The sequence below is a fragment of the Abramis brama genome (genome assembly GCF_963993115.1).
Source record: "Abramis brama genome assembly, chromosome: 18".
Lineage (NCBI taxonomy): Eukaryota > Metazoa > Chordata > Actinopteri > Cypriniformes > Leuciscidae > Abramis > Abramis brama.
This window is the reverse complement of record NC_139980.1, coordinates 24,374,628-24,401,174: the sequence shown is the minus strand read 5'-3', so window position 1 is coordinate 24,401,174 and position 26,547 is coordinate 24,374,628. Positions and strand designations below refer to the sequence as shown.

Below are 26,547 nucleotides of genomic sequence, written 5' to 3'. Positions count from 1 at the left end.
TTGACACTTAGCTAAACATTGTCATTTTATATTTTTATTATTATAGCTGTTTAGCTTAATAACTAAAAGGTTACATTCACAAGGTCAGTGTTTGTATCATTACCTAATAGATTATTCTGTTCGTATAAGCTCTCAAAGTGCAGGTATGAGAGTATGAGAGGTATGAAAATGTATGGGAGTCGGTTCATTTATACTTTAATTTATAACTGAACTGTGCAAATGTAACTGGATTTAGAACTCAGGACTGACAACCATATTCTGCTGTGTGAATGTAGACTAACTGTAATTTGTGAACAGCAAATATATAAGGAATATATTTGTGTTGTTTGATACTTACAGGGCCTTGTCAAGCTGTTCCTGTCTTTCCTGGAGATCTTGTTTCAAACTTTCCACCTCAACCTTCAGCTCAATGTTCTGAAAAACAAAGGGATTCTTTGAAAAAGTCATTGGAATCACATTTTGCAAGTCTCACAGTTTGCATGCTGTTCTACCACACTGCATTCCTGTCTTTATTCCTGTTCAATGATTATTCACTCTAATAAACCGTCCATTAGAAATTCATGCTTCCAACACTATTTACTTCTAACAACATATTTTTGTCTGAATAAATGTATCTGCATTATGCTAAATAGAAAATACAAAAAAAAAAAAAGTTTTTATATTAAATATTTCATGGATCTTCTCTGCTGAGTCTGCGTGAGCTCTCTGCACGTGCAGCTGCAGTCTCAACCTAAAATAGAACAAGAGACGCCAACCACCTGCTCTTTCACTCTCTCTGACAAGCACTCAAACCTGACCCCTTTACTTTCCTCTTCCCACAATGCACCAGGCCACAGCAACAGAGACTTTTATAACTCTCACCACCAGATACTCAGTGTAGCTGGCAAGAGATCAGTTCCTGCTAGTACTTGTGTGTGCATCGATATGGTTTTGAAATGATACATACACATCCTGTTGTAACCACAGAGAGCTTTGCCTGGTAAATGGTGTTTGATGAATAAAAAAGCACTCAGGAGCGGCTATCATATATCGGTCGTTCTTAATGATTTGTGCTGCCTATATGGGCCAGTGGGACTAATATTTGTTTTATCAGGTTCATTTGAAAAGGTCAGACACAGAAATAGCCTGGTTTTGGCACTAATACAGCATCTTTGGGCTTTACACACACACACACACACACACACACACTTCAGTTGTGAGTATCAGTTACCAGAACAGCTAAGCAATGCTATTTTAAGTCCAATTGTGCATGAATGCACGTTCATCTAATAAATCAAAATGAATCAAATTGCTCCAATCAAGATTGTTAAGCCATGTATACCGTAATGGTGTGGTTTTCATTACAATATTAATGCTTTATACATAAATATTATAGCCAGTACCTTAGGAATAATGGGCCTCCATATGTGACCTGACATGTCATGCATAAACATACAGTGGGGTCCAAAAGTCTGAGAAATTTTTTTTTTGTGTTACAAATTACCAGCATAACAATTTGAGGGAAGTTTTGGTTTATTAATTGCACATTTTCAATGTGATTTCACTTTTGGACATGTATTTCACTCTATATGCAAGAAAAGTATGTTTAAACATAGTGATGCATAGTGATACACTCTTCTGTGTTCCAGACTGGTATAGTAGTACATGGACAACAGCTGCTAGAAAGTGTCACCTTTACTTCCCCCTAGAAACCAAACCTAACCAGTGTCAGTCAGTCAACTCTACCCATGATCCAGTTTTTCCCGTGCCGATAGTCAGTTTGTGACAGGTGCAGGAGACTGCTGGTCCATATTAATGCTGTTTATTTAAATAGAGCCACATATCCAGGCTGCAGTTGTTGTCCACTGTTTGACTTAATAGATGGTTGGGTGTCTGCGGCTCTATGGGCTATTTTAGGTCTTTGCATTTGTCAAGCCAGCAAAACAAATGCTATAGTACTAGAATTTACTTATGTAAAAGCTTACTGGCACCTCCAAAATATTCAATGACAGTTATCATGTGTGTTTCAAATGTTGGCCAGAACAATGGTTTGATGGTTGTTACAGTTTTTGGTGTTTCATGAATTTTTTTGCATTTCATAATTGCTTGATTGCACAATTGCAATAAATTGTTATGAAAATACTATGATAGAATGTTTAACGGCAGGACAACTTCCCATAACATTGTTGTCACAAAATATCAACATGTGTTTAATGAACTGAAGTAAAATCTGTGACTTGTCTTTTCTTAATATGCTAAAATATGCATTTTCTGGCAATAGACAGGCAAATTATGGAACTTTATGGCTAATAATTGGTTCATATTTTCTTGTCAAATTTAATTGGTTACTTCACATTAAGTGTAGCCCAGTGACACTCACCCTGCGATGGACATCCTCACTGCTACTGTCCTCAAATTTCTGCTGGAAACGCTCCTCCAGGAAGTAGATGCGAAGCTTCAGGCTGAAGTTCTCCTTCTTCAGGTCATTGAGGTGCTGTGAAATAGTACGGTAGCCGTTAAACATGATCGCTTCCTTCACGTAGGGGTTCTCGGACCCCTCATACCTGTGCCATACTGCCTAAATCACACGCTAACGTTAAATGCGAGTGAAGATATCTAAAACAAGCCAACTTAGATGTAGTAGGTTTTCTAAAACAAGGACAACAACATCAACATGAACTGTAAGTGACACACTGAGGGTCCTCCTTCTCAAAAGGGGTCTAAACCCCCCTCCACCATGTGTGGTGTATGCAAAGAAGGAGGGGTGATTATGAGGATCTATTTTTACTTCAACAGCCACCAAAAGGAATTAACTTTAAGGATCATGGGCATGCGTGATGTGTTAACTGATCCCGACAATGAAATAGAACAGACAGAGAGAGAGAGAGAGAGGAGGCTTACGTGCTAAAAATTACAGACTGCTCATTCCAAAAGTGGACGATTCAACTAGATTCAACTGGATTTACAACCGCCATCCTTTATCTGATACTTACTATTACTAAACCTGTTCCTCAAGTCTCATTTATAAAAATGTACTGTGAGACTGTGTGCATGGTGTCAGTCTGACTCAGGTCGACTATATCTATATCTATAACTAGAATAGGTTTTCATGCTTGACTTTTAAAAAAAAAAACACTTTTCCCCCATATATTTTACATTGTTGCAGCACCTCTCTTCCCAGTCTGTCAGTAACATTCTCTTTAGTTTCTGTCTCTATGAAGCCCCTTCTTCCGAAAAGCACAATGTGATCTGATTGGTCAGCTGGACCAGTGTGTTTTGATAAGTCAACGGCCTTGAACGCGTTTCAGAAATGTCATGCCCCTTACCATAACCGCGAGTTTCAACAGACTACTAAGGCAACTCAACCAGGCCTCTGCCCTTTTTTGCCTTGATATTATGACGTTTACGTTCCCAGAAGAAAACTCAAGACTACTACAGAGGTGTTTCAGTGAGTTCAGAAACAGTGCTTATTGATCAAATATTCTACTATAATAACGTATAAAAAAAACATACCGATAATAATAATAACTGATAATAATAATAGGACCCCTTTAACACACAAAAAAATGTTTCCTGGAGTATGATGTCAGTTAAAAAAGCCAAGCAATTTATTACCAGTTAATACAATACTATCTTTGGTTTGAAATATTTTGATTAGAGTGAGGAAAAAATTGAAGACCTTATCGAAGTTCCACATTGGTAAGTAATAGAGTATTTAAAAATTACCAATATAATTACCATTATTCAGTTAAAGTAATATTTTGATACAACATTTTCTTTCAGATCATTTAAAACATTTTGACAAAAGAAAACTAATTAATATGATTTGCACTATTTCATTCAAAAACATGAAAAGATCTTACAGACCCCAAACTTGAGATTAATCATTTATCCTATATACATGTATTTGTAATGACCCACTTAAAGATTTATTTATGTAAATATGCCCTTTAATGTATGATTATTTGTCACAGAGTTTAACCATTGGAGGGCAGTATGACTCTAAACTCTGCAGAAAGTGAACTTCAGAAAGACTCAGTACTTTTCAGGGTTATTTTCAGGAGGTATCCTGGAACAGCTGTCACTAAGGAATTCTGGACTGGATCCGTCCTTCATATAGCGACAGCCTCCTCAAACCACAACCAACATATACATCAACACGCCAAACACTCATGTGGAGACAGATTCACCATTTCCCAATAAAATCACTTCACAAAGGCTTACACACACACACCTAAAAATAGCATATAAATGCTATTAATATCACTGGTGGGAGCTTCTACTTTCTGTTGCTAGGATTCATGCTAACACTTTAGTTTAGGGTCCAATTCTTACTATTAACTAGTTGCTTATTAACATATTACTAGGATATTGGCTGTTTATTAGTACTAGTATTAGTACATATAAAGCACATATTAATGCCTTGTTCTGCATGATTTATTCGACATCCCCTAATCCTACCCAATACCTAAACTAACCAACTACCTTACTAACTAATAAGCAGTAATTAGGAGTTTATTGAGGCAAAAGTCGTAGTTAATAATTAGTTAATAGTGAGAATTGGACCCTAATCTAAAGTGTGACCGGGTTCACAAGTCAAGCTTCAAAAAATATGTTTTTGTTAGATGAAGAAATATTGCACAAAATAATACTAATCAATAGATGGCTTAAGTAAGCAATGAAATTGAACATGATTGATTTCGCTGCAAAGAGAAATTACATATGCACAAAAAGCTCGGCGGACTAAACTTAAAAGTCTAGGACAACTGGGAATGACAACTGGAGACCCCTAAAAACTCATTAGGGGCTCATATATACTGTAGAAAAGTCGCCTTGGGCACTTTAAATTTAAGCAAAACCCTATTTATTTCAATCTGGAATCAGTCTTGCCATCAAATGTCTGAGACTTTGTTAAAGGCAGTGAGACTGGATAACATAAGTGCAATACTGTTCTTTCACGGTTATTTCCCTAGCGCTGGCTGTCTGTGCCCGATCACGAGGGTGATTGCGTTGCTCAGTCTGTCAGCGAGGGAACTTGAGTTCTACAGGTCTACAGGTTTTCCATTGTGGGAAGAAAATGGGAGGTTTGACATGTTTGTAAAGAGACACATCGGCGTCTGGACTCTGTCTTTCTGTCGCTGTCTGACGGGGCAGAGGTCTGAAACAAGGAGGCCAAAGACAGTGAGCTTCTGTGTGCCGTACGTACTGAGATATACGCATGTAGCCTATATTCACTGTCAGAGCTGACTGACTGACTCTTATTGAGTGCTTGAGCTTTGATATTATGAGCCAGCTAATGGGAACTGGCTTTGAAACAGTCGTTTAAAGGATTACACATGCCGAAAAAATGCAAATGAAGGGATTTGTCTGCCATAAAAGTAATGCCAGATGACAAACTGTACAAGTGATATGGACTTTTGGTTAGAAATTAGGAATAAAAGCATATATCAATCATTACTATGAGTCATTAATCATAATAATAACTATGTATAAAGACAATGAGCAACAAACACAGAAACTCAGTCAGCAGGTCCTATAATATTAGTGTGATATTTTCCAGACACAGAGTACATTTAAATCCAAGCCTTATTAATCAAATTCATCTTACTATGATTACAATCTCTTAAAAATACAACAGAATAGCTATAAAATGCAGAGTTTGCAATGAAGCACATCTAATTACTGAAGCCAGGGTTGCTCTTGTTTCTGTGCAGGAATGTATTCATGATCAGCTCTGTGTCTCCCTCATTTGCATTTACTGTAGACAGTTAATGTTGCCATGGCGCCCTGTGTCAGAGATACTAGCTTCCTGAGTCCCAACTGCTGCTTCACTTCTCACGTCTTATCAGTATGCAGCAGTTTCTGTGGAATACTCACTAACAAATATATTATGAATGTAACGTAATGCAAGTTGGCGACAAATGGTGCCAAAAGACACAAACATATTCACACATCTCTCATTTTTCTTTTTGTACTGTATATGTATCAATGTTTTCACTAAAAATATTAAGCAGCAACTATTATAAATATTTAGAATATTAGAATGATTTCCGAAGGATCATGTGACACTGAAGACTGAGTAATGACGCTGAAAATTCAGCTTTGCATCACAGGAGTAAATTACAATTAAATTACATTACATATTAAAATAGAAAGGTTTTTTATTATTATTATTTTTTTACAATATTACTGTTGTACTTTATTGCTGATTAAATAAATGCAGTTTTGGTGAAAGGCTTCTGTCAACACTAAAATAAACACCAAAGATTTTAAGCTACGATGATTTTAGGCAACATTATAGTGTTCAGTATGAAAATGGATATTGATTTTGAGATTAGATTCATCAGTGTTGTTAAATTTAGTTTCTTTGTGGCAAAAAAAGTGTTGGCAAATGTAATCTAAAAGTAAAAATAAGGAAAACGAGTATGCACAATTCTATACACTCCAATTCTCTGAGCTTTGAATGAGCAACTGCTGAGAAATAACCTTTTTCTCTGGGACAATATGGCATATACAAGTGCACACACAAAAACAAAGCATAAAATGCACTAAACTCAATTTGACACCCTTCATGTGGTGAAATATTTCAGTTATTAAATGATAAATGAGACTGAGGCAGCAAGTACCCATTGGCAAATGTAGTCTTAAAGCTCAATGGGGAAATGCCTTTAGATAATGCTATAAAAACATATTAAACAGCCTGATGTGCTATAAACATGCTGAAGGCCTGCAACGTCTCTCATCTGATACAAATTAAATCCAGAACAAATTATTTTAACTACAATTTTACAGTCCAATAAAGACGTCAATTATTTTGGACCATTTCTATGTTTATTTGAATCTTGTAATTCTGATGACCGAAGCACATGGCTGATGTGTTTGTGTGAAACTCAGTCTGACAGGCTAAGCTTGAGAGGGTTGAGAGCTCAAAGCCTGCGCTCTATTTAACACAGACATAAATCAAGCAGAAAATCAACAGTCACGGCCACTCCGCCGTACACAACCGTTGTATCGTCTTAAGTAATGATCGCACTGAGTCACCTTACATCTCTGACTGATGCGTTCAGCAACAGTTTGTTGTGGCATTTTCATGTATTTTCAGCCTTCTTGCAGAGACCCAGATTCCTGAGCCAATTTCACAGGACATCCTTCTTGTTGCCATGGAGACAGAAAAGATAGATGGAAGGGAGGCGGATGGGAATGGGAACCTCTCTTTGAGCTTGATTCAAGCTATTGTTCATTGAACCTAAATCTAAAATCTTCCTATCGATTACAGATGCATAAATACAAATTTCAATCCCAAAATGTCAAAAAATCGGTCTTAAAGGGGTAGTTCACCCAAAAATGAAAATTCTGTCATCATTTCCCTTACTTTCTTCTGTGGAACACAAAAGAAGATGGTTTGAAAAATGTACTATGAATAAACAATGAAAGTCAGTGGGGTCAAATCAGGGTTATTGTAGTTAAACAAAACAAATTATTATTATTTTTTTTAAAGTTTAACATTTTTTAAATGAAAATGGAAAATATAAAAACATTGGGTCCAATTTGTTATTCATTGTATGGACAAAAATGTCAGTCTTTTCTTATATAAAGCTATTATATGGCTTCAGAAGACATGAAATATTGCACAAGTCATCATTTTTATGGTGCTTATTTTGTGTTTAATGGGTTTGAAATTACATGAGGATGATTAAACGACGACAGAATTTTCAGTTTTTTGGTGAACTCTTTCAAACCCTTTTCCAATTCCCCCATGCAACTTCTCTTTTTTCCATTCACAATCTCCCCCTCGTCCTCTCTCACTGCCTGGTAAATCATTTCCAGATGCGATGGCACGGATGGTGCTCGTGGTGCGTGTACATTGGAGCCTCTGCCTGTTTGCCAGCATCACACTGAGGCGAGGGGAGAGCTTTTCCACAGACTATGCCAGCCCCACTGAGCCTAACACGCAAGCACAAGCACTCGCAGACAAACAGGAAAGCCATACGCCAGACACACATATGAGAAACACACACCTTAAACAGTACAGAAAGCAGGTTCTGTATCTGAACCACTACCCCTCACCCTCTACAGTGGTGACTACATATTGTGAAAAAGTCAAGGCCCCTCGTATTGGCTTTAACAGTTCATTGGCAGAACGTTTATGAGGTGAAGTCACCCTGGTGGCTAAGTATTGTGCTCACAAAGGTTGCATGCATTTGATAAAAAATACAGTAAAATGGTAATATTGTGAAAATATCATTTTTTTTTTTTTTTCTATTTTAAAATATTTTAAAATGTAATTTATTCTTGTGATAGCAAAGCTGAATTTTCAGCATCATTACTCCAGTCTTCAGTGTCACATGATTCTTTAGAAATGATTTCAATATGCCGATTTAGTGCTCAAGAAACATGTCTTATTATTATGAACATTGAAAACAGGGCTACGGATTTTTTGATGAATAGAAAGATCAAAAGATCAGCATTTTTTTATAGAAATCTTCTGTAACATTATAAATGCCTTTACTGTCACTTTTGATTAATTTAATGCATCCTAGCTGAATAAAAGTATTAACTTTTTTTACTTACTTCAAACTTTTGAATGGTAGTGTATACGTATATTGCATAAAACCAACCAAAAAACACTGCAACAGCTCAGTTAGTTTTCAGCTGGATTCTTTGCAGTAACTTCTAGAGGAAATGAAGAGAGAACATCACATCTTGGTGCCATTTACACATCCAAGCCATACATTTTAACAGTGAGATTACTTTTCAGCTTGACACTGAATACCAGACCAGAGCCTTCTTGGCCAAAGATCTGATGCTCCTGTCGGAGTTCCCCGGCCCTTGCAGGGTTGTGATATTTTACCCAGGCAAACGTGGACGTCCCTGGGCATGGAGTGTGACGGATGGCTCTCGTCGCTGAGCTCGCATCCACTCAGCGGACCGATACTCCCGCTGAGACTCTGGGCTTCGGGTTCAGGCTTCAGCACAACAACGGCTGCAAAATGCTCAAACTACAGATGAGATGACTTATTCCCATCTCCAATTTTGTCTGTTAATTTGTTTACTTACATCTTTCTTCTCTTCGCTAAATTCCAATTAATGCTAAGCCTCTTCGCTATGACTCAGGAAATACATCATACATCTCTTCGATTGCAGCGCACGTCACTCTTTGATAGCAACCGATTCATTATTTCCACATCTGTTTTCGGTAATGAGAGGAAGGACAGTAATCCGAGTTTTAAAGAAAGGTTTAGCTCCACAGTCAACAACGTGAAGCCATTAGAGAAAACAGGGATCACTTCATCATGCAGCAGGACATCTTAACATTCAGCCCTCATGTTCACGTTTAATGTCTGAGAAACACCAAGGCACTTTTGCTTCAAACATACTCAACATTGGGTTAGTGCTTCATAACCTTTCCTAATCTTATGATAACTGATTATGAACCAAATGTAAAAACATACTTTAAAAGTAGGCCTACTATGGCGTTCTATGCCACATTGGTCATATTCTCTCTATTCCTACCAGAGCAAATGTATACAAGAGAAATAGAGAGCAAATGAGAGGGAAAACATGAAAAGTTGTGCCAAGGTGTTACTGCACTGGCAGAAGATCTAAAGCCTGGCGCCTCTCGCTCTAATTGCTCCCTCTTTCCATCTCTTGTGTCATCTTTGTAAACACATTCAGAGGTGTGAGTTCTAAGTTTCTGCCAGGAGAGGAAATTACCTCAGCAATATCCCTAGTGGAAATACAGGAATGGAAAAAAGCTGTGGGTGCTGGTAAATTTTTAGAAGGTGCATTTGACCTGGCAGGTGCAGTTGAATCAGTAAAGGTCAGATATTAAAAGCATTTTAAAGATGAAAACATTGAACCCTAGACCTGAGAAAATTGTAAAACTTCTAAATCTTTTTATTTTATTTTATATATATATATTTTTCATTATTCTTTATTATTTTTCCCTCTTTATTTTGTTACTTTATGTTTTTTTGATTGGTCTTTCTACAATTAGAGTTATTTATTTTGTTAGATTAGAGTTATTTTTATTTTGTTATTTTATTTTATTTTCTCTAGACTGTACAATGTAAACTAGCATTCAAAAGTTTGGGGGTCAATATATATATTTTTAAATAAATATTTTTATTTAGCAAGGAAAGATTAAATTGATCAAAAGTGAAGAAAACAAAAAAAAGTTTTTTTTCCTGAAAAAAAGTCAGTTCAACCGTTTTCAACATTGATAATAATGATTATTGAGCACCAAATCAGCATATTAAAATGATTTCTGCAGGATCATGTGACACTAAAGACTGAAAATTGGCTGCTGAAAATTTAGCTGTGCCATCACAGGAATAAATTACTTTTTAAAATGTATTAATATAAAAAACAGTAATTTTAAATTGTAATAATATTTAACAATACCACTATTTTTACTGCAATTTTTAATTAAATAAATGAAGCCTTGGTGAGCATTAGACTTCTTTCAAAAACAATTTAAAAAAAATTCCCAGTTCATTTCCTTCCTAGGTTTTAATATTTTATATTATTGAAAAAAATAAAAAAATAAACTAACACATTTCCGCATCACTGATGTCAAATCTGGCTAAACATGTCTTGATGCCCCATAAGAACTGAATGTAAGCAATGAAAAACAAATTGCACTGCGCGTTTCTACACAAAGCTGTTCTACTGAGAGCTTCACGTCACTGAATGGATTTGCTATATCAACAAGATTTTGCCATTTCTAACAGAATGTTAAATGAGCAATCAGCTTCTTATGTCTAACAGAAGTATCTGATCTCAAATGAGAAATCACTTAGTGAAAGAATAATCACTTATGTTTATGTACACACAAAAGTCACTGTAAAACAAATCAAGTCACTGTGATCATACTGGCCTTCCTAAATGAAGTACAACAAAAAGCGACTGAGATTGACTACTGTGTCACAAGCTGTCCAGCAAGGCTTTTTCCCAGAGCAAACCATAAACACAGCGAACGAGACCTCCTCTGCGTGAGCATTTCATGTTACATGCTGAATTCTGTTTGGAAGAAGCAAAATAAAACACTGGTTTTTCAGTCATACTTCAAAGACTAAATCTGCCTTTAATTCAGTGTGTTTATGGTGAGACTGAATTATGAGATCAGTTTCAACCAGCTCTGAAACCCGCTGTCAATTGTCATGGACTTTTGCATTGGATGCTATTGTCCATGTGTGACGTGCAACAGAATTTCCCCTAGAACTCTCTTTGTCTATTTCTGCTTAACATGTTTGGGAAAGTTGCTTCGAATTAAACGGAGCTCAGAAACAAAGAGAGCAGTCATTCTTTAAAAACCAGAGCACAGAAGAAAAAAAAAGTCCAACCAAGCCAACAACCAGACCTCCACAGGTCACTGCAGTCTTCCAGCATCTATCCGTGTGGATTCACTGACTGAAAAGAGAAATCACAGGCCTTTGAAATAATAGACAACACGGATATCTGCGGTTTGAACAAATATGTCCTTTATAGCTGTCAATAAATCTAATTAGATTAAATTAGGAGATCAGAATCAAAGTTTAACTGAAAGCAGCTACACAGTGCTTACGATTTCATTTCACTTCTAGACATCCCGCTAATTACAAATGGAGTATAAGCATTCATTCAAGACACTGACAAAAACATGGGATTGTGTTTGTATGCTGCTGTCCATTTATATATGGGTGAATGGCAATATACAATCACAGACCTAGGGCACTTTAAGCTAATGTACTACTACCTATATTTCTTGACCACAAAGGATTTATATAAAGAACAGGCTGCTGTGGAAAGACCTCAGGGGTGCTCGACATGCTCATTGTATACGTGTACACAAATATAAGAGAGATATTGAAAAATACATAATATGCACACAGGATAATGGTGCCTGACATATGCCAATTATACTTGCCATTTATCATTATATATAATTACAGAGTGAGGTTTGAGAGCACTACTGTCAAACACTGAGAACTCAAATGAACAACAGACCATCTGAATCTTCCGTGGCTTCCCTTTTTCAGTCTTATATAAGAATCTGTGGTCAACACATTCAGCCAAGAGCTTCTGGCTTTTGCCACACAAGTATGAGGCTTTTTTTCAACCTGAGTTGTGCGATGCAATACTGTATAGCCTACTTGCTATGATAGTATATGGAGAGAATCTCTCACACTGCCTCCATGTTTATAAGAGGTTTTTACGCATCTAAACTTTCACGGTCGGTAACCAATACCCAAAAACGGTGCTGTGCAAATATACATGGATGTAACTTGTGATTATTAGAAAATAAGTTCCAAAGAATAAAACATTATATTAGATAGTCTACATATCTAATTGGTAGTTTAAACCATAAGTAATTATTTCCTTCTTTCGGAAATAAAAAAAAATCTTAATCTGATTTATTCTGTCGTGTGTGCCTTATTTAGGAGATGTGGAAAAATAGTCTGAAATCCAATTAGAGCAAGTCGACCCCTGGCATTTCCTTACCAGCTAAATGTTTGATTATGGCCTTTAAAAATCAACAAGAATAATACAAACACACGGGCGCAAGAGCCTCAACGCAGCTCCATGACTCTTGAGTCTTGCTCTTCTTAATTTTACCTTCCTGACAAATTAAATAAACGTTCATCTGGTTCCTATTAGCGGCGCATTACCGATAATTGGAGAGGTATTTACAAACACCGCTATTCCTTCCTTCCAGGCCTATAGTGGCTCACCGTTTCTACAGAACCAGCCAGAACACATAACGGCCCAGTACTTCCACCGCACAGTATCATCCCCTGAGCTCTGAGTGCTTTAACAAGGGTTTGATGGTTCAATTCTTGTATTTCATAGGCAGTTCGAATATTTTCACAGGGGGTATGAGGCACTCGAGTTAGCTCATTAAAGCAGACGTTAGGTATATTTTCAAAAATCGGATTACGGCCTCGCCTGAGAACATGCAGGCCTGTGCGTTTGATGTCAAAACCGGACTGGGATCTCAAAATATGATCTCACGGCCTTTAAGTTTCCCCCAGGAAAGAGTGCCCCCGGTGAAATTAGTATTATTACCATTCCAAACTACCACGCCAGAGCGCAAGCACGGCGCAGACAGAGAAACTAAAGAACATTAGAGTACTGGCAAGATGTCAGAAAATTTAACTGCATAAACTGCAAACCTGAGTGGGCCAAGGAAACAGAAGATGGAATGAAGGGGAAAACCACCAAACACTGGAACAAAACAGAGCTGTTTGATAAACCCAACAGCAAAACATCTGGAGAAGAAACGGATTAAACATTAATATAAAAACGTGAACAAAGCAATCATTCAAAAAAAAAAAAAAAATTCCCTGAGAATTAATACATAACAATAGACTGTCCACTAGAGCTGCACGATTCTGGATAAATTGAGAATCACGACTTTATTGTTTAATATAAGGATCACAACTCTCCCATAATTCTGAACAGACAACTAAACAAAATAGCAAGTCATTTACTAGAGGTTTTGACAAAATGTGAATTGCTACAGTCTATATAAATTAATTATTTCTAAATATCGGTCTGAATTAATGATTCAATGACTCACTCAAAATGACTCATTTTTGAATGACTCTCTTGAATGATTCAATGACAGATACATTTTATTAACAGTCACTTGACAAAAACTATTGGTGTAACGATGCAATTGATACAATCTTTATTTGAAGCATCAAGTTACTTTGAAAAGGCGAATGTTGAATTGTTTTCATTTAGAAATAAAATCACGTGAGAGTTTGAATCGAGATCGCAATCTTTTCAGTTCAGCTCCGTCCACATAATTCAAATTTTCCTTGTGATTGCTGTATACTGGATACATACAGTAAGACAGAAGTTAAATTAAAAACGAATGCATAATGCTTTTATTCGCTTCAAAGCCCTTTTGCTTTGTAGAAGAGAGAGTCAGTGGGTCAGAGCAAAGTTCTGTGTCGCAGCCCTGGTCTAAAGCACTCGCTATTTACACAGTGACTCACTACATTGATATATGAGTGCTGGCATACACAAAAAACAGGTTACATTTAATTAAGAACAGTTTACTTCATGATTTAAGCGCCTTTTTGAATAGGGAAAAAAGACCCGGCCGATCTTTCTGTCATTCAGGAATCCGACCGCAGCTCATTTATCATCTGAGGTCTCATTAAATCTGTAAATTTGAATGTTTCTTCATTTTTTAATCCAACTCTGCCATGCAATTTGGCCGGAGACTGTCAAGATTTACAGAGTATAGTTTGGTTTGCTGGTTCTTTGACCTCAGTTAATGTCTTTGCTTTATTGTACAATAATTGCGGCATTAGGTCTGCCACTAAGTGCTGAAGCAATTCATAAAAATATGGCTTTTGCCCCTCCCTGCATATTTTGTTTGTAATTGGTCCCACATGGCCTCAAGGAATAATACAAATACTGAAATGGAGACAGGGATGTCTTACAAATTCAAAATGACTCACACACACTAATTTACCTATAAAGGAACACAGATACTGTGACACGTCCTCAGAAAAATATACACAATGCTCAGTCTGTGAACATCTGTGAATAGAGCTTGAAATAGCGATAATTTCACAGCAGAAGTTTTGAAATCTGAAGCCAGAACAAGACTGCTTCAAACATACAGTGGGATCCAAAACAATTAGATCACTAGTGAAAATGCTTCAATGTATTTTTCTAATTTAATACAAACTTTTCGTTACAAATTATATTAGCATGACAATTTCAGTAAATGAAACGTTGAATAGGAAAATAAATACAAGTAAATTATATTATGTAAAATCTGAAATATTTCCTATTTATTTTACATCATAACGTTTTCTTTATATTTCGAAAACTTAAAAAATCTGTTTGTTTCCAGCTTTAAATTAGATTTTGAATCCTCTATTTTCAATGTGGTCTCAGACTTTTTACTGCAGATCAGGCTTGTCAAAACTTTTAACAATTCTCAATATCAATTTCAATACAACAACTAATTTTTATTTATTTATTTTTTAAAGAAGGTAAATAATAATATAAATATTAACAAATGAAATAAACAATTGTGCGTAGCCTTCAAGTATTTCTCAAATAAATAAACATTGTTTCACATTTCTCAATTCGGTGTAGGTGTCAACATCAACATCAAAGATTAAGTAAATATTGCTTTATCATTTTTAAGGAACTTAATTAGCATGTGACGGTATTCAATTTTCACATTATGATAATTGCTGAAGCTTTTATCACAGTACTGAAGTACATTTCAAAAACTGGTTGAAAATATAAACAAACTGTCATCCTCTGAATAAGTATAAGGTAAACACCATAGTGATACAAAAATCTGAATGGCTGTTTGAGCAGAAAGTGCGATACCAAACCATTACATATTTTAGTTTATTATGAGCTTAGTATTGAACTACCGGTACTTTTGACAACCCTATGATAACTCCAAGATCCCCAATTTCTTCCTTGCATTTCACTTATAGTGGCTACTGCAGTCTTTTCCTATACTTCACAATGTAACCGAATTCACAACAGGGGCGATCTATAAGGATGCAGCGAATAATACGGAGGAAAACCTTTAGTAAAGTAACGTGGTGCATCTAGTCTGTAGACAGACATGGTGCAGATTAGATCCTACACTACATTATCATCATCAACCATGACTGTCTCCATAATTTACTCAGCATGATGGCTCTGTCCCTCTGATGCGGACCACTGATTTACTACAAAGATCTGGCTCGAATTAAGCTGTCTGGCCTCAGTTCTCTCACTGTATGCTTGATGGTGCTGATCAGTGAGAGTGTGTGTGTGCTTGGGGGTGGAAGGAAATGGGGTCAGGGGGTGGATAAAATATACTGTTATTGTGAAACAAACCAGTAGAGGGCAGCGCAAGACACTTATGGTGCTACATGTGTTTTCCACAGCCCAAAATCTCCCACAATCTTAATCTTAAACATTTACTCCCGCCTCCTTCTCCCAGAAGGTTCTATATAGCCTTCATATTGGAAATGAAAGCAATTTAGCCTGACTGTATCAAGTATCACTCTCATGTCAGAAAAGAATAACCCAACAATCCAGATGAATTTGAGTGAGATGAGAGAGAGAGAAAAAAAAAAAAGCTTTTCATATTGGGAGAGAAAGGCCACATGTTAGCGGTTATACCCATTCATCAGTCTATGATATCCTGCATGGAGGGGAATAATACTGATCGATTCCCTAAAAAGCCAAAAACGCACTCGAATATTCACCACGCGCCTCAGTTTAATATATTATTTTCCATCAGTTTGTGTATTCCCTGTGCCGGGCTTGTTTCAGTGAGAATTGCCTTTGTGACATGAATCAGACACGAGGAGCAAAAAATAATGAACGCTTCAAGGCATGTGTTGCTCTTCATGCAGAAAATTTTGACCTATTTTCTATCCAAATGAAAAACTACATGTAGGGAGTGCTGCACAGAGCTCAGAAGCTCCCAGATAGACAGAACCGGCTCTCGTTGTCTGAGGCTTTCTGAGTTTTGTCGACTACTTGCTGAAAGGTACACAGAGAGACAGGCCACATGGGATCAGGTCTTGACAGAGCCTGTCAAAAATCTCCACATTTCTGTGAAGTCTTCAAAATAAGGGCAAAATAACAGATTAGCAATTGTAATTTGTCCTGAGGTTGTAATAGCCCACAAACAATCTTATTATATTAATTGAAACGACCTTTTTGGTTGTTACGGACAACGGGCAACCATATGCTTTAAATTTCTTAAATACAGCAAAAAGTGCTTTTTGAAGAAGTGTGTTTTGATTTTTTCCTCCCTTTACCTTTCAATCACACCCCACCGAGTTGTTTGACAGCTAAAACTTATATTTTGGCAGATTCATATTTCAAGCAAGTTTGGAAACGATTGGCTCTTCCAACTGACAGGAATTTAGGCTAGAGGCCGACTTTGTTCAATAGAACGAATGTTTCATCCATGGAGAAAAGCATCGCTGCTGCTCGTTTAAATCTCTCACGTATACACAAACACAAAGGTACAACAGAAAAAAGATGATTCAAATGCACATATGCACCACACTGTAGACAACATGCACCACCGATTAGCAAAAACAATTAGGTATCGAATCGATACAGATAACCTGATTCTATAAGATTAATTTGAGTATATTTCTGCATTAATGTCCATTTTTCTCTTAGGGTAGTATTTCAGAGACTGATTCAAATGGTTTATCAGTTTGAGCCATTCATTACAAGATTCAGATACTGCTTGTGCCATTTGTTATTAATTCACTAAAACTAGCCATTTCTTCATAAATCGAACTACAGTGTTCATATTATCATGCAGCCACTGACAAAAGGCATAGAATCTAAGAAACAAAGGATAAATGAAGATTGGGATTAATCAAAAAAAAAAAAAAAAGAATATAAATATATATATATATATATATATATATATATATATATATATATATATTAAAATTTACATAAAATATTCAAATGTAACATTTTTTAATATACTGTATAATATGTTATATAAAAACATTACACTATAGATTATAAAATGTAAAAAACATTCCCAGCCCTGAAAAACACTATATAGGGCAGTTTTAACTACAACAGTTTTGAGGAGCATGAGATGAGACTTCTTCTCTATAAAGCAGTACATGCAAATTTATGAAAATTAAACTGCGGATAAATCGGAGTAACTCAGATCTGAATTAAAAGGGTTAGAATACAATAGCTCAAAGTCCACTTTGATTTTTATCAAGCATTTTTGTTATGGAATACTGATATGCGTTATGATATTCTAATCAGTGGTCTGTCATCTTTTTGTTTTGTGTCTTCATTTAATGTTTTTCACAAAACTCTCCTGAACCTTTCCAAAAAAAAAAAAAAAAAAAAACTGCAGTATTTCACAGAGGCCTCTCGTAAATGAAGGTAGCAAGGCTGAAGTTATATCACCGCCATAATAGGCTGGCTCATTTCCCAGAAAGCATTTTGCAAACAGATAGACCACAGCAGCGTGTGTACAGCAAGCATTCCAGATTCTGCTCTGCTCCAGAGTGTGTTTTATGGAAATCACATAAAAAAGAACACTACAAAAACCATATGTAAGTTTACTCGGCTGTGCGTGTGCATACGTAGTTCTTGGGAATCTTGATGGATTCCATTGTGTTTACTGGACAACAGCATGGGTAAATGTGATTAGAAAGGACAACGAGCTGAAAGAACATGTCAATAGTGATGTTGTTCACAATCTGGCATTCCCAGAATGAACTAGGACAGCTTGATGGCGTATTAACATGTCAGAACTGGTACAAGGAACGATTAGCTGTGCAACAAGAGGATGGTTCTGATTACTCAAGAAAACAAAGTATAGTATTTACATCTGTGTTTTAAGTAAGCTCTCCAACTAGTTCACTCGATCACCTCATCTGCAGGCAAACACCAAAGATTAACGTCCTCAACACAGTGGAAGCCACTCAGAGGACTGACAAATGGCTTTCACAGGCTTGCAGTTGCATGCAAAAGCTAATTTCGGGGAAAGGAAAGCAAGCACCTACCTGTTCAAACTCTCTCAGGCTATGTGTCTGCAGAACAGAGCTCTTCTCGGCATCATCACTGGAGGAATCTGTTAGAATACAACCAACAACTGTTAGAATCTCTATAGAATTTTTTATTTTTTTTGCTTTATTAAAAAAAGAATGGTAAGCAGAATGTTGGGGGAAAGAGAGGGAAATGGGATTCTGCATGCCAGACTCAAACAATAAATTATTTGTTATAAATAAATTCTGTTTATTTTTAAATAATATAATATAATATAATATAATGCTGGGAGCACATACACTAGAGCAGAACTGTGTCGAGCCATTAACAGGCCAGGAACAGGGCTAAAATTATGTGTTTTTTTCCAAGCATGAGAATAGGATAACCCCCACAGGACATAATCACAGAAACACTGGTAAGGCCCAATCTTCTTGCAGTTCTTTAAAACCATGGCATGGCCTCATTAAAGCTTATTACAGGACTTAAAATGTGCCAGTGATGTGTACTGGAAGTGAGCCTGGGGGTGTATTGGAGACGAGTGCATGGCACAGGCCTATTGCACTACACTTTAACTGTGCCAGAGAAATGTCAAACACTCTCACAGCGAGGTGTCTGAGAGCGAGTTTTCTGGAACTTTTACTTAAACATAATTAAGCTATTACCTTAATAATGCTCATAAATATGTCCAGAAATATACTGTAAGTGCTTTTATCTGAGGAGAGGAGGAGGGAAAGGATGAGGGAGCGATGATCAAGGGTAGGTTTACAAGACAACGATGTACTAAAAACATTGTTTTTCCTTGGCGTTTCTCGCGTACAGACAACAATGTTGTCAAAACGACCCTTGTTTACATGGATCCGCAAAAACGACAAAAAGAAAACGCTGTATTATTCATGCCAGGCCAGTAGTTGGCAATGTCACGTTGTAAAGAGACACTACACGGCTATAGACTGGACACGTAATACGTATACGTATGATGTTACCGTTTTTGTAGTTTACATGAAGATAACAGTATCGTTTTCCAGAACTTTCACTTTGAAACCAATTTTCAAAAGTTTGCGTTTTCAGGCACTCAAAATGCCATTGTCGTGTAAATGAATGGCCAAAACACATTAAAAGTTTTCTGTTTTTAGTTGAAAACGGTGTCGTGTAAACGGCCCCTTAATCTTTTTGAAAGAGCTTTGTGTCAATTGATATCCAGAGAGAAGCAACACAACCAAGCAGAGACTGAATGGGTTTTTCAAAATGTCACTGCCACAGTGTTTTGCACAATCAGGTCTAAGATTAAATGAGTTGTTTTGGGAAAATTTGTCCAATATTCTATAAAAAAAGTCACAAGAGGCTACGCATTCCAGAGATTTTACTGTGGGTAAGAGGTCTTCTTAGGCAAGCCATGAAGTGGCATGTGTTGTGACAGCGTTAAAAATAATTGTACATTTGGAAATACTTGCAAAAACTGGTGAGTTCATCCATTGTGTAAAACAGAAAATCTACCAGCAAAATTATATACTTACCACCCATATTGATCATGCTCTTGGGCCGGGCCGATTTATTTCCATTATAGTGTCTGAAACATACAAGAAAAGATTAACATTAACTGTCTTGTATCAGTTTAATTTGTTTCTGTTGAACATACAGTATTATATAAGTTCAAGTTTTTGAACAGGAAACAATGTTTTTTGGTTCTACCCATATTTAAACATTCTCAAATGTCAGATAAATATCCAGTTCACAAACCTACAGAGTTTCCACACTAAAGGCCCATCAGTCTATTCATGTTAACCAAGTGACACATAATCAGCACACCTGATCATTTTTAATGACTAATTTTTGTCTGAATGTCTGTAACCTGTCATCTGCTTCACATTTGTTAATTGGGCAGCATGGTCAGTTGTACTGCTAATAAACAGGCATTCTTTGGGCACTATGATAATTATAGAAGATAGCAAAGTTCCTTCCTAGTGCTCATCTAAACATTAATATTTAACCTCCTAAACATTCTTATTGATTAGTGCCCACAGGGTCTAAAACGCTGCTCAGATTGCAGGTCATCAGCACAAATGGACACAATGACTTTTACGACAGACTCATCTTTCACATGCACTCAGTGCTTGAGTGCTTGGCTTATTTTCGAATGACATCGATTTTGTAATTCTATATTCTAAGAGTCTTCAGCCTTTTCCAGCCTCCAGTCTTCAGTGTCACATGATCCTTCAGAAATCATTCTAATACGCTTATTTGGTGCTCAAAAAACATTTCTTATCAATGTTGCTTAATATTGTTGTGGAAACTGTGATGCATTTTTTTTTTTAGGATTCTTTGATGAATAGCAAGATCAAATAAACAGCATTTATTTGAAATGGAATATTTTGTACATTATAAATGTCTTTATCTTTTTAATGTGTCTGCTGAATAAAAGTATTAATTTTTTAAAAAAAAATCCTAATATAACTTTTGAACAGTAGTGTACATTTATGATGCTTATATTATATAGCCATTTAATGATTATTACAATGTCATATACTTGTACATTACATTATAAAATTCTATTCTACCGCATATTTTCATTTTATTATTAATTGTCAAACCTGCATGCAGTAATGTTGCGCATCCACTTTTGAAGACCCCTAGAGTATTCCAACGTATTCAGTAGCATATCACAATTGTCATGAGGCAACTGTTTGTTGCTGCATCAGTAAATGGCTGATTTAAAGTAAGTGACAGTCTAATAGGGTAATACGGTAAAATGATGCTTTCTCATGCTCACATGCCTCAATAATAGAAAACATTTGACTGCACTGCAGTTTTTAAATGGCTGAAAGGAACATGCTGAAAATGCAGAATCTTGTAAAGTCAATGCCTCTCAAACTTTTCATACACACTACCGTTCAAAAATGCCTTTACTGCAACTTTTGATCAATTTAATTCATTCCTGCAGAATAAAAACATTAATTTCTTTCAAAAATGGATGTACCCTACATTCCCATCAGGCTACAGTGCTGCTTCACCAACAGTCAGATTACTTTAACAGTTTTAAAGTTTTGACAAAGCAAAAGCTAAATCTTACCCCCTGGAACCTGCTTAAGAACCCCCGGGGGTGCATATACCCCTTGGGAATCACTCATCTAATTAAAATAGTTAACTAAAATCTACTTTAAATAATTACTATTGCAGTTGGGTACTTGATGTTACAGATGCAAGGCAGATAGAATAAGCATTTCCTTGGTTTGACAACAAAACATATATCCAGTGTATGTTCATAAATGCAGTTAGTCTTCCTCTCTTGATCTTTTCAATACCACTTGCAAACTATATACCCCTGGCCCCTTCCTAAAGGCCCATTAGAATAGATGATGACTGTTGTGCACATGAGCTCTTCACACTTATCCAATAAATGGGTTCAGGCAATAATACAGCCTAGACAATAGTGTGACAGATGGGGCCGACCATTCAACTTCCTCACTTTGATCCGAAAGACAAAGAGTCGGGCGCCTAATTTACATGATCCATATCAAACACTTAAAAGATCTCATATTCTCCTAAAAGCCAAAGAACATCCATTTCACATTATTGCCCCACAGAGAGTGACAGACAGAAGGGTTCAGCAAGCAAAAGAGAAATAAACAGATGGTCTTCCACACACAGCTAAACAAGGGTGCCAACAGCTTCACCATGCCGGCAACGATCCACCCACAAAGGTGTGCATATTGTGGGGGATGGGCCTATGCTAAAAGTTTGTAACGAACCTCTTTGTTTCTCTAAACAGCCACCATTGCAGTCAGATTTTCCATAGAGAAGGACAGCTTCATCACATACAAACAAAACATGTCCAATAACTTCAGATGCCAAGAAGATCCCTGAGTCATGACCACCTGCTCTAGGTCGCTCATAATCACGCTGGTGGTCAGCTGAGAAATGAACTCCCCCACACTGACATGACAAATGGTCTGCTCAAACGTGAATGCTGTTTAAACAGTGGTATTGCATAAACAGAGGGGCATAGTTTAGTATTCCCAAACATTCAGAGTTGCTTAAACATAAATGGCATTTAAAAAACGTATTTTCTTAATGAACTCATGCAAAGTGTGCTATTGTAATGATTTCAGCCTTAAGATGAGGCAAACCAGACATTGTACTCCCACATTTTTCAAATTACGGCGAGTTATGACTGGATTCAAACTCTAACAACAAACAAATCCCAAGGACATGGTGGAACACACAGCAATATAAAAACGAATTCCTCAAAAACCGAAAGCAAGCTGTTTTCTCTCCTGAAGTATATGTTTCCCGCTCTGTTTCGAGGTGAATACCTTACCTGCCACGATACAAAAATCCACTCATCTTTGCGACATCCAAACCACAGGAAAGTTAAAAAAGAACAGACAGGAACAAACTCAGCTCCTAAAGAGGGAAACAGCCAGGCTCTCTTCTGTGGCTCTGATCTCAATCCAGTGTTTTAGTGAAGAAATCTTCATTTCCAAAGACCAGGCTGGTCAGGAGTCCAACCAAACACAAGCGTGCACGCACACACATGCGGGGAAAAGCTACTATTTCTCTCTGGACGGCAGACAAGAGACGGTCATTTGACGTGGCAAGGCCAGACCAGAAGTCAGTGAGACACACATACAGGGTTGTTAAGTGGTAAACAGCACAGAGGTGAGGGTACACACACACGCCACTGGCTTGCCCTGAAAGAATGATCTGTTCGTGCATGCTCAAATACAGGTTTTTCTGTGTATGTGTGTGGGGAGGAGGGTGTGTTGTTTCCAACTGGTAAAAACCACATTGGGCCTTCCTGCCCAGGCTTGAGGAGCATCCTTTAAATTGTAAATGGGCCATTCGCCCCTAGCTGTTACTGTCTATGAGCTGAGAGGAGGGGGCGGTGAGGGACACAGGCTCAGACAGGTCTGTAGGTAAAACACAGCATTTAAGAAGATTAGCCCATCTCTTTGTGCTGAAGATGAGGAATCTGATGTTACCGAGTTCAAAAAGCCTTTGAAAGTTAACTCAGCTGTAAAAAACTGAGAATATACTGTATATATATAGCACAGACAAACTGTGAGGTTCTGTCTCACTCCAGGATGATTTATAAAATCCACAGTGTGTGTGACTAAGACTAAACTCAAGGAGACTAAAATGGAAATTGCATTATATTTTCCAGGGGAGTGGCAAATGAGGTGCGTAACAGTTTAGTCAGAAATATCCACATCATTTTCAAACATGCAATCTCACTGAGAAAGTGACTGATTTAGCATGCAATTTCAGGGAGGTTAGAGTGAATACAGAAACATACAGGTTAACAAACGATGACAGAATTTTCATTTCAGAGTGAACTATCCGAAGCTTAAATAGAGCTTCTCAGAACAGTTATGTCACTTTTGTTTTTTAAAGGTACAGACTGACTTGAGCAAGAAATAACATTCAGGCGAGTTACATAATTTCAAAACCTCCCCCCAGTAAAATACTGTAATTGACATTGGAAGAGCCTGCTAGCTATTAATCGTCATGTTCATCATCAGCTATACACGTTGGTCTTCTTGCAGGCCTGGGAATTGGGAAATGTCACGCATTACTCTTTCAAGAAAAGCCAGCATGCGACTGTGTTTGGACTCTCTGAGAGGTTTCTCCTCAGCTCAACTGAATGATTAAAGAGATGCTTTGAGATTTAAGGAGAATATAAAACTGAAGTTAGGTAGAGAACACATTAAATGTACAGAAAGAATCACACTAAACCCAAGTATATTTCCAATAACAGAGAAAGAGGTAGTGTATCTAACCCAGGAGCAACGGTGACCCTGTAATTACCACTAAGACTGCACTATGTTCCCACCCTTCAATCTGAAATCCCTGTGTTTGAACAGCTGCCCAGGACCAGCTGCTGGCTGTACGACTGACAGAGAACCACAAGTCACACAGGACCCTAACTAACCACAAATAGTCCGTTTTACATCAGAAAAGTGGATTCTTTCATAGTGAGCACTTTGCCTCAGAGCAGGTGATCCTAACAGCTATTACATCACTTCATCCAGTATTTTTATAGACCATAAATATATAGCAACTGTGCACCCTTTTATCCCATAATATTTTTGAAACATAATGTGGGTGAAATGTTTTCAAGCATTAAGACGTCTATGACCTCACATGTTATGGTTACGTTTACCGACTATTACATGGCGTGTGAGCAGGCAGGCTACGGCTATTATTATTTAATCATTTCATTGGTGGAATTGTTCATGCTTCTATGTCTTGTATATAATGAATTCGCAGCACTGACAGGGAAATTCTGGGTTGCCATATGTGTAGAATGAATCCCAGGCAATCCCTGCACCGGCTGATTAGAAACAGGACATGTCCCCTTCATTGTATATATACGTCTGTGTGTAAGAGGGGGTGAGGCGATGGACTCCATAATTAACACATTTTTACAAGCTGTTAATGAAGTTGTATAACTCCTAGTACAATTCCTTGCTACGCGTCCATCTGTGACAGTAGAATTAGAAGCAGACACAATATTATGTCAATTACAATTAGAAAGCTATTTGGAAACAGATGCAATGCTAAGAAACTCATTATCATAGTCATTTTAACATTCCTACTCATCAAGCACTGAAAATATTAACAGAAGTAAATGACATTGAGAGCTCATAACATCAAACAGCTGCTCTCACATATGCTGTAGCAGCATTTACCCGCAATCTTGAGATGAAAATAAATGTGCTAGAACATAAACTTTGATTATGAACATCAGTAATGTCTTATAACAGCTATGTTTAGATCAATAATCTACTTTAGATGATATATAACAGGACCTACACAAACAGGATAACTGACATTACAATAATAAAGGAAAATTGTGTTTCAAATTAACAATAAAACTAAATACGGTATTACTAATTGAACTCAATCTTAACATAAAATTAATATTTAATCATATATTATTGCATATTTACAAGTCGAATTGAATATGATGAAAAATACATGTAAAATTAAAAAAATATATTATTTGTATTATTTGTCCAACTTAAATGGATGACTTGTAATAATACATGCTCAAATTGGAAGTTGGAGCTTATAGGTGCACTTTGAAGGAAGATTATGAGGGTCAAAATGTACCATTGTAAGGATGCATAGAGATATTTTATGTACGTGCCCGGTTCTATTTGTACACCTAATGTTCTAAAAATAAAAAAAAATACCGTAATGAGACACCAATATTATTTTCTCTAACATTTGGTTACATCCTTGCAAATACATCACTCCACCCATTATGGTTCTTTCACTGGAAGAGTTTCAGCACCCTAGGCAAGCACTTGATAATAACTGGGATTAGTAGCAGCCTTATCCTAATTATTCTTCACTAATGTGTAGTGGAGAGCAAAACTGGTGGTCAAAGAGCAGAGCACTAAACCCCAAACACAGGCTTACATTTCAGCACAGACTCAAGCTTATTGATATCTAAACAGATCAACATGACAGAATTCTGATGGACACGTGATTAACAGATGCTTGCATTTTCTGTCAACACATGGTCCAACGTGGTCATTATTTTCTTCATTAACCCTTTGCAGCTTGAACTGTGTCATGAACACACGTGAAAAAAATGTTCATTTTCATTTTCAACTTGTTTGCAGTCATAGAGGACAGGCAGACATACCTTTCAACATCTCTCCGGTATCGCTCATCGGACGCTGTCCAGTCCATATTAGTCCATCTTTCATGCGCCTCCTTGTATATCCACAATACCGCGTCAAATTAAGGTAAATTAACCTGTCATCGTGTTGCAGATGTCATAAAACCAGTCGCATAGCTTCGAATGCAATATGAGGATGCGCAGTTCATTGTCATTGGTGTCTGTCGAGTCAGTGCAAGCAAGCAAACCCCCCCTCGGTCCAGTGCTCCGTGTATCGCACGCGTCAGGAGAAGCAGCCGTATCAAAGGAGTCTTGTGCTGGCCGTGCCCTCTTCACTCTACTGTCAAAACATTCATTCATCGTGTGCTTGTGTTTGCCGTTGATACTGTTGAATATTATAGCTTACAGCTATTATTTTTGGTGGATAA

At 37.0% G+C, this 26,547-nt stretch overlaps 1 protein-coding gene across 3 annotated transcripts in view; it reads right to left on the bottom strand.

Moving 5' to 3' along the window:
* pde4dip (phosphodiesterase 4D interacting protein) overlaps positions 1 to 26,289 on the bottom strand; it is a 66,015-nt gene extending 39,726 nt beyond the window's left edge. For 2 of the 3 annotated variants that reach the window (XM_084091154.1, XM_084091156.1), the window contains exons 1-5: positions 22,805 to 23,198; positions 20,004 to 20,056; positions 18,507 to 18,574; positions 2,360 to 2,473; positions 338 to 414 (exon numbers count right to left, since the gene is read on the bottom strand). In XM_084091154.1, the coding sequence (XP_083947280.1) occupies positions 338 to 414; positions 2,360 to 2,473; positions 18,507 to 18,574; positions 20,004 to 20,056; positions 22,805 to 22,830 (338 nt within the window). In that variant the 5' untranslated portion in view covers positions 22,831 to 23,198. Of the gene's footprint in view, positions 1 to 337; positions 415 to 2,359; positions 2,474 to 18,506; positions 18,575 to 20,003; positions 20,057 to 22,804; positions 23,199 to 26,143 lie in introns of those variants that run through there. The other variant, XM_084091153.1, reaches the window with a different exon arrangement.
* Between the last annotated feature and the right edge of the window lie 258 nt (positions 26,290 to 26,547).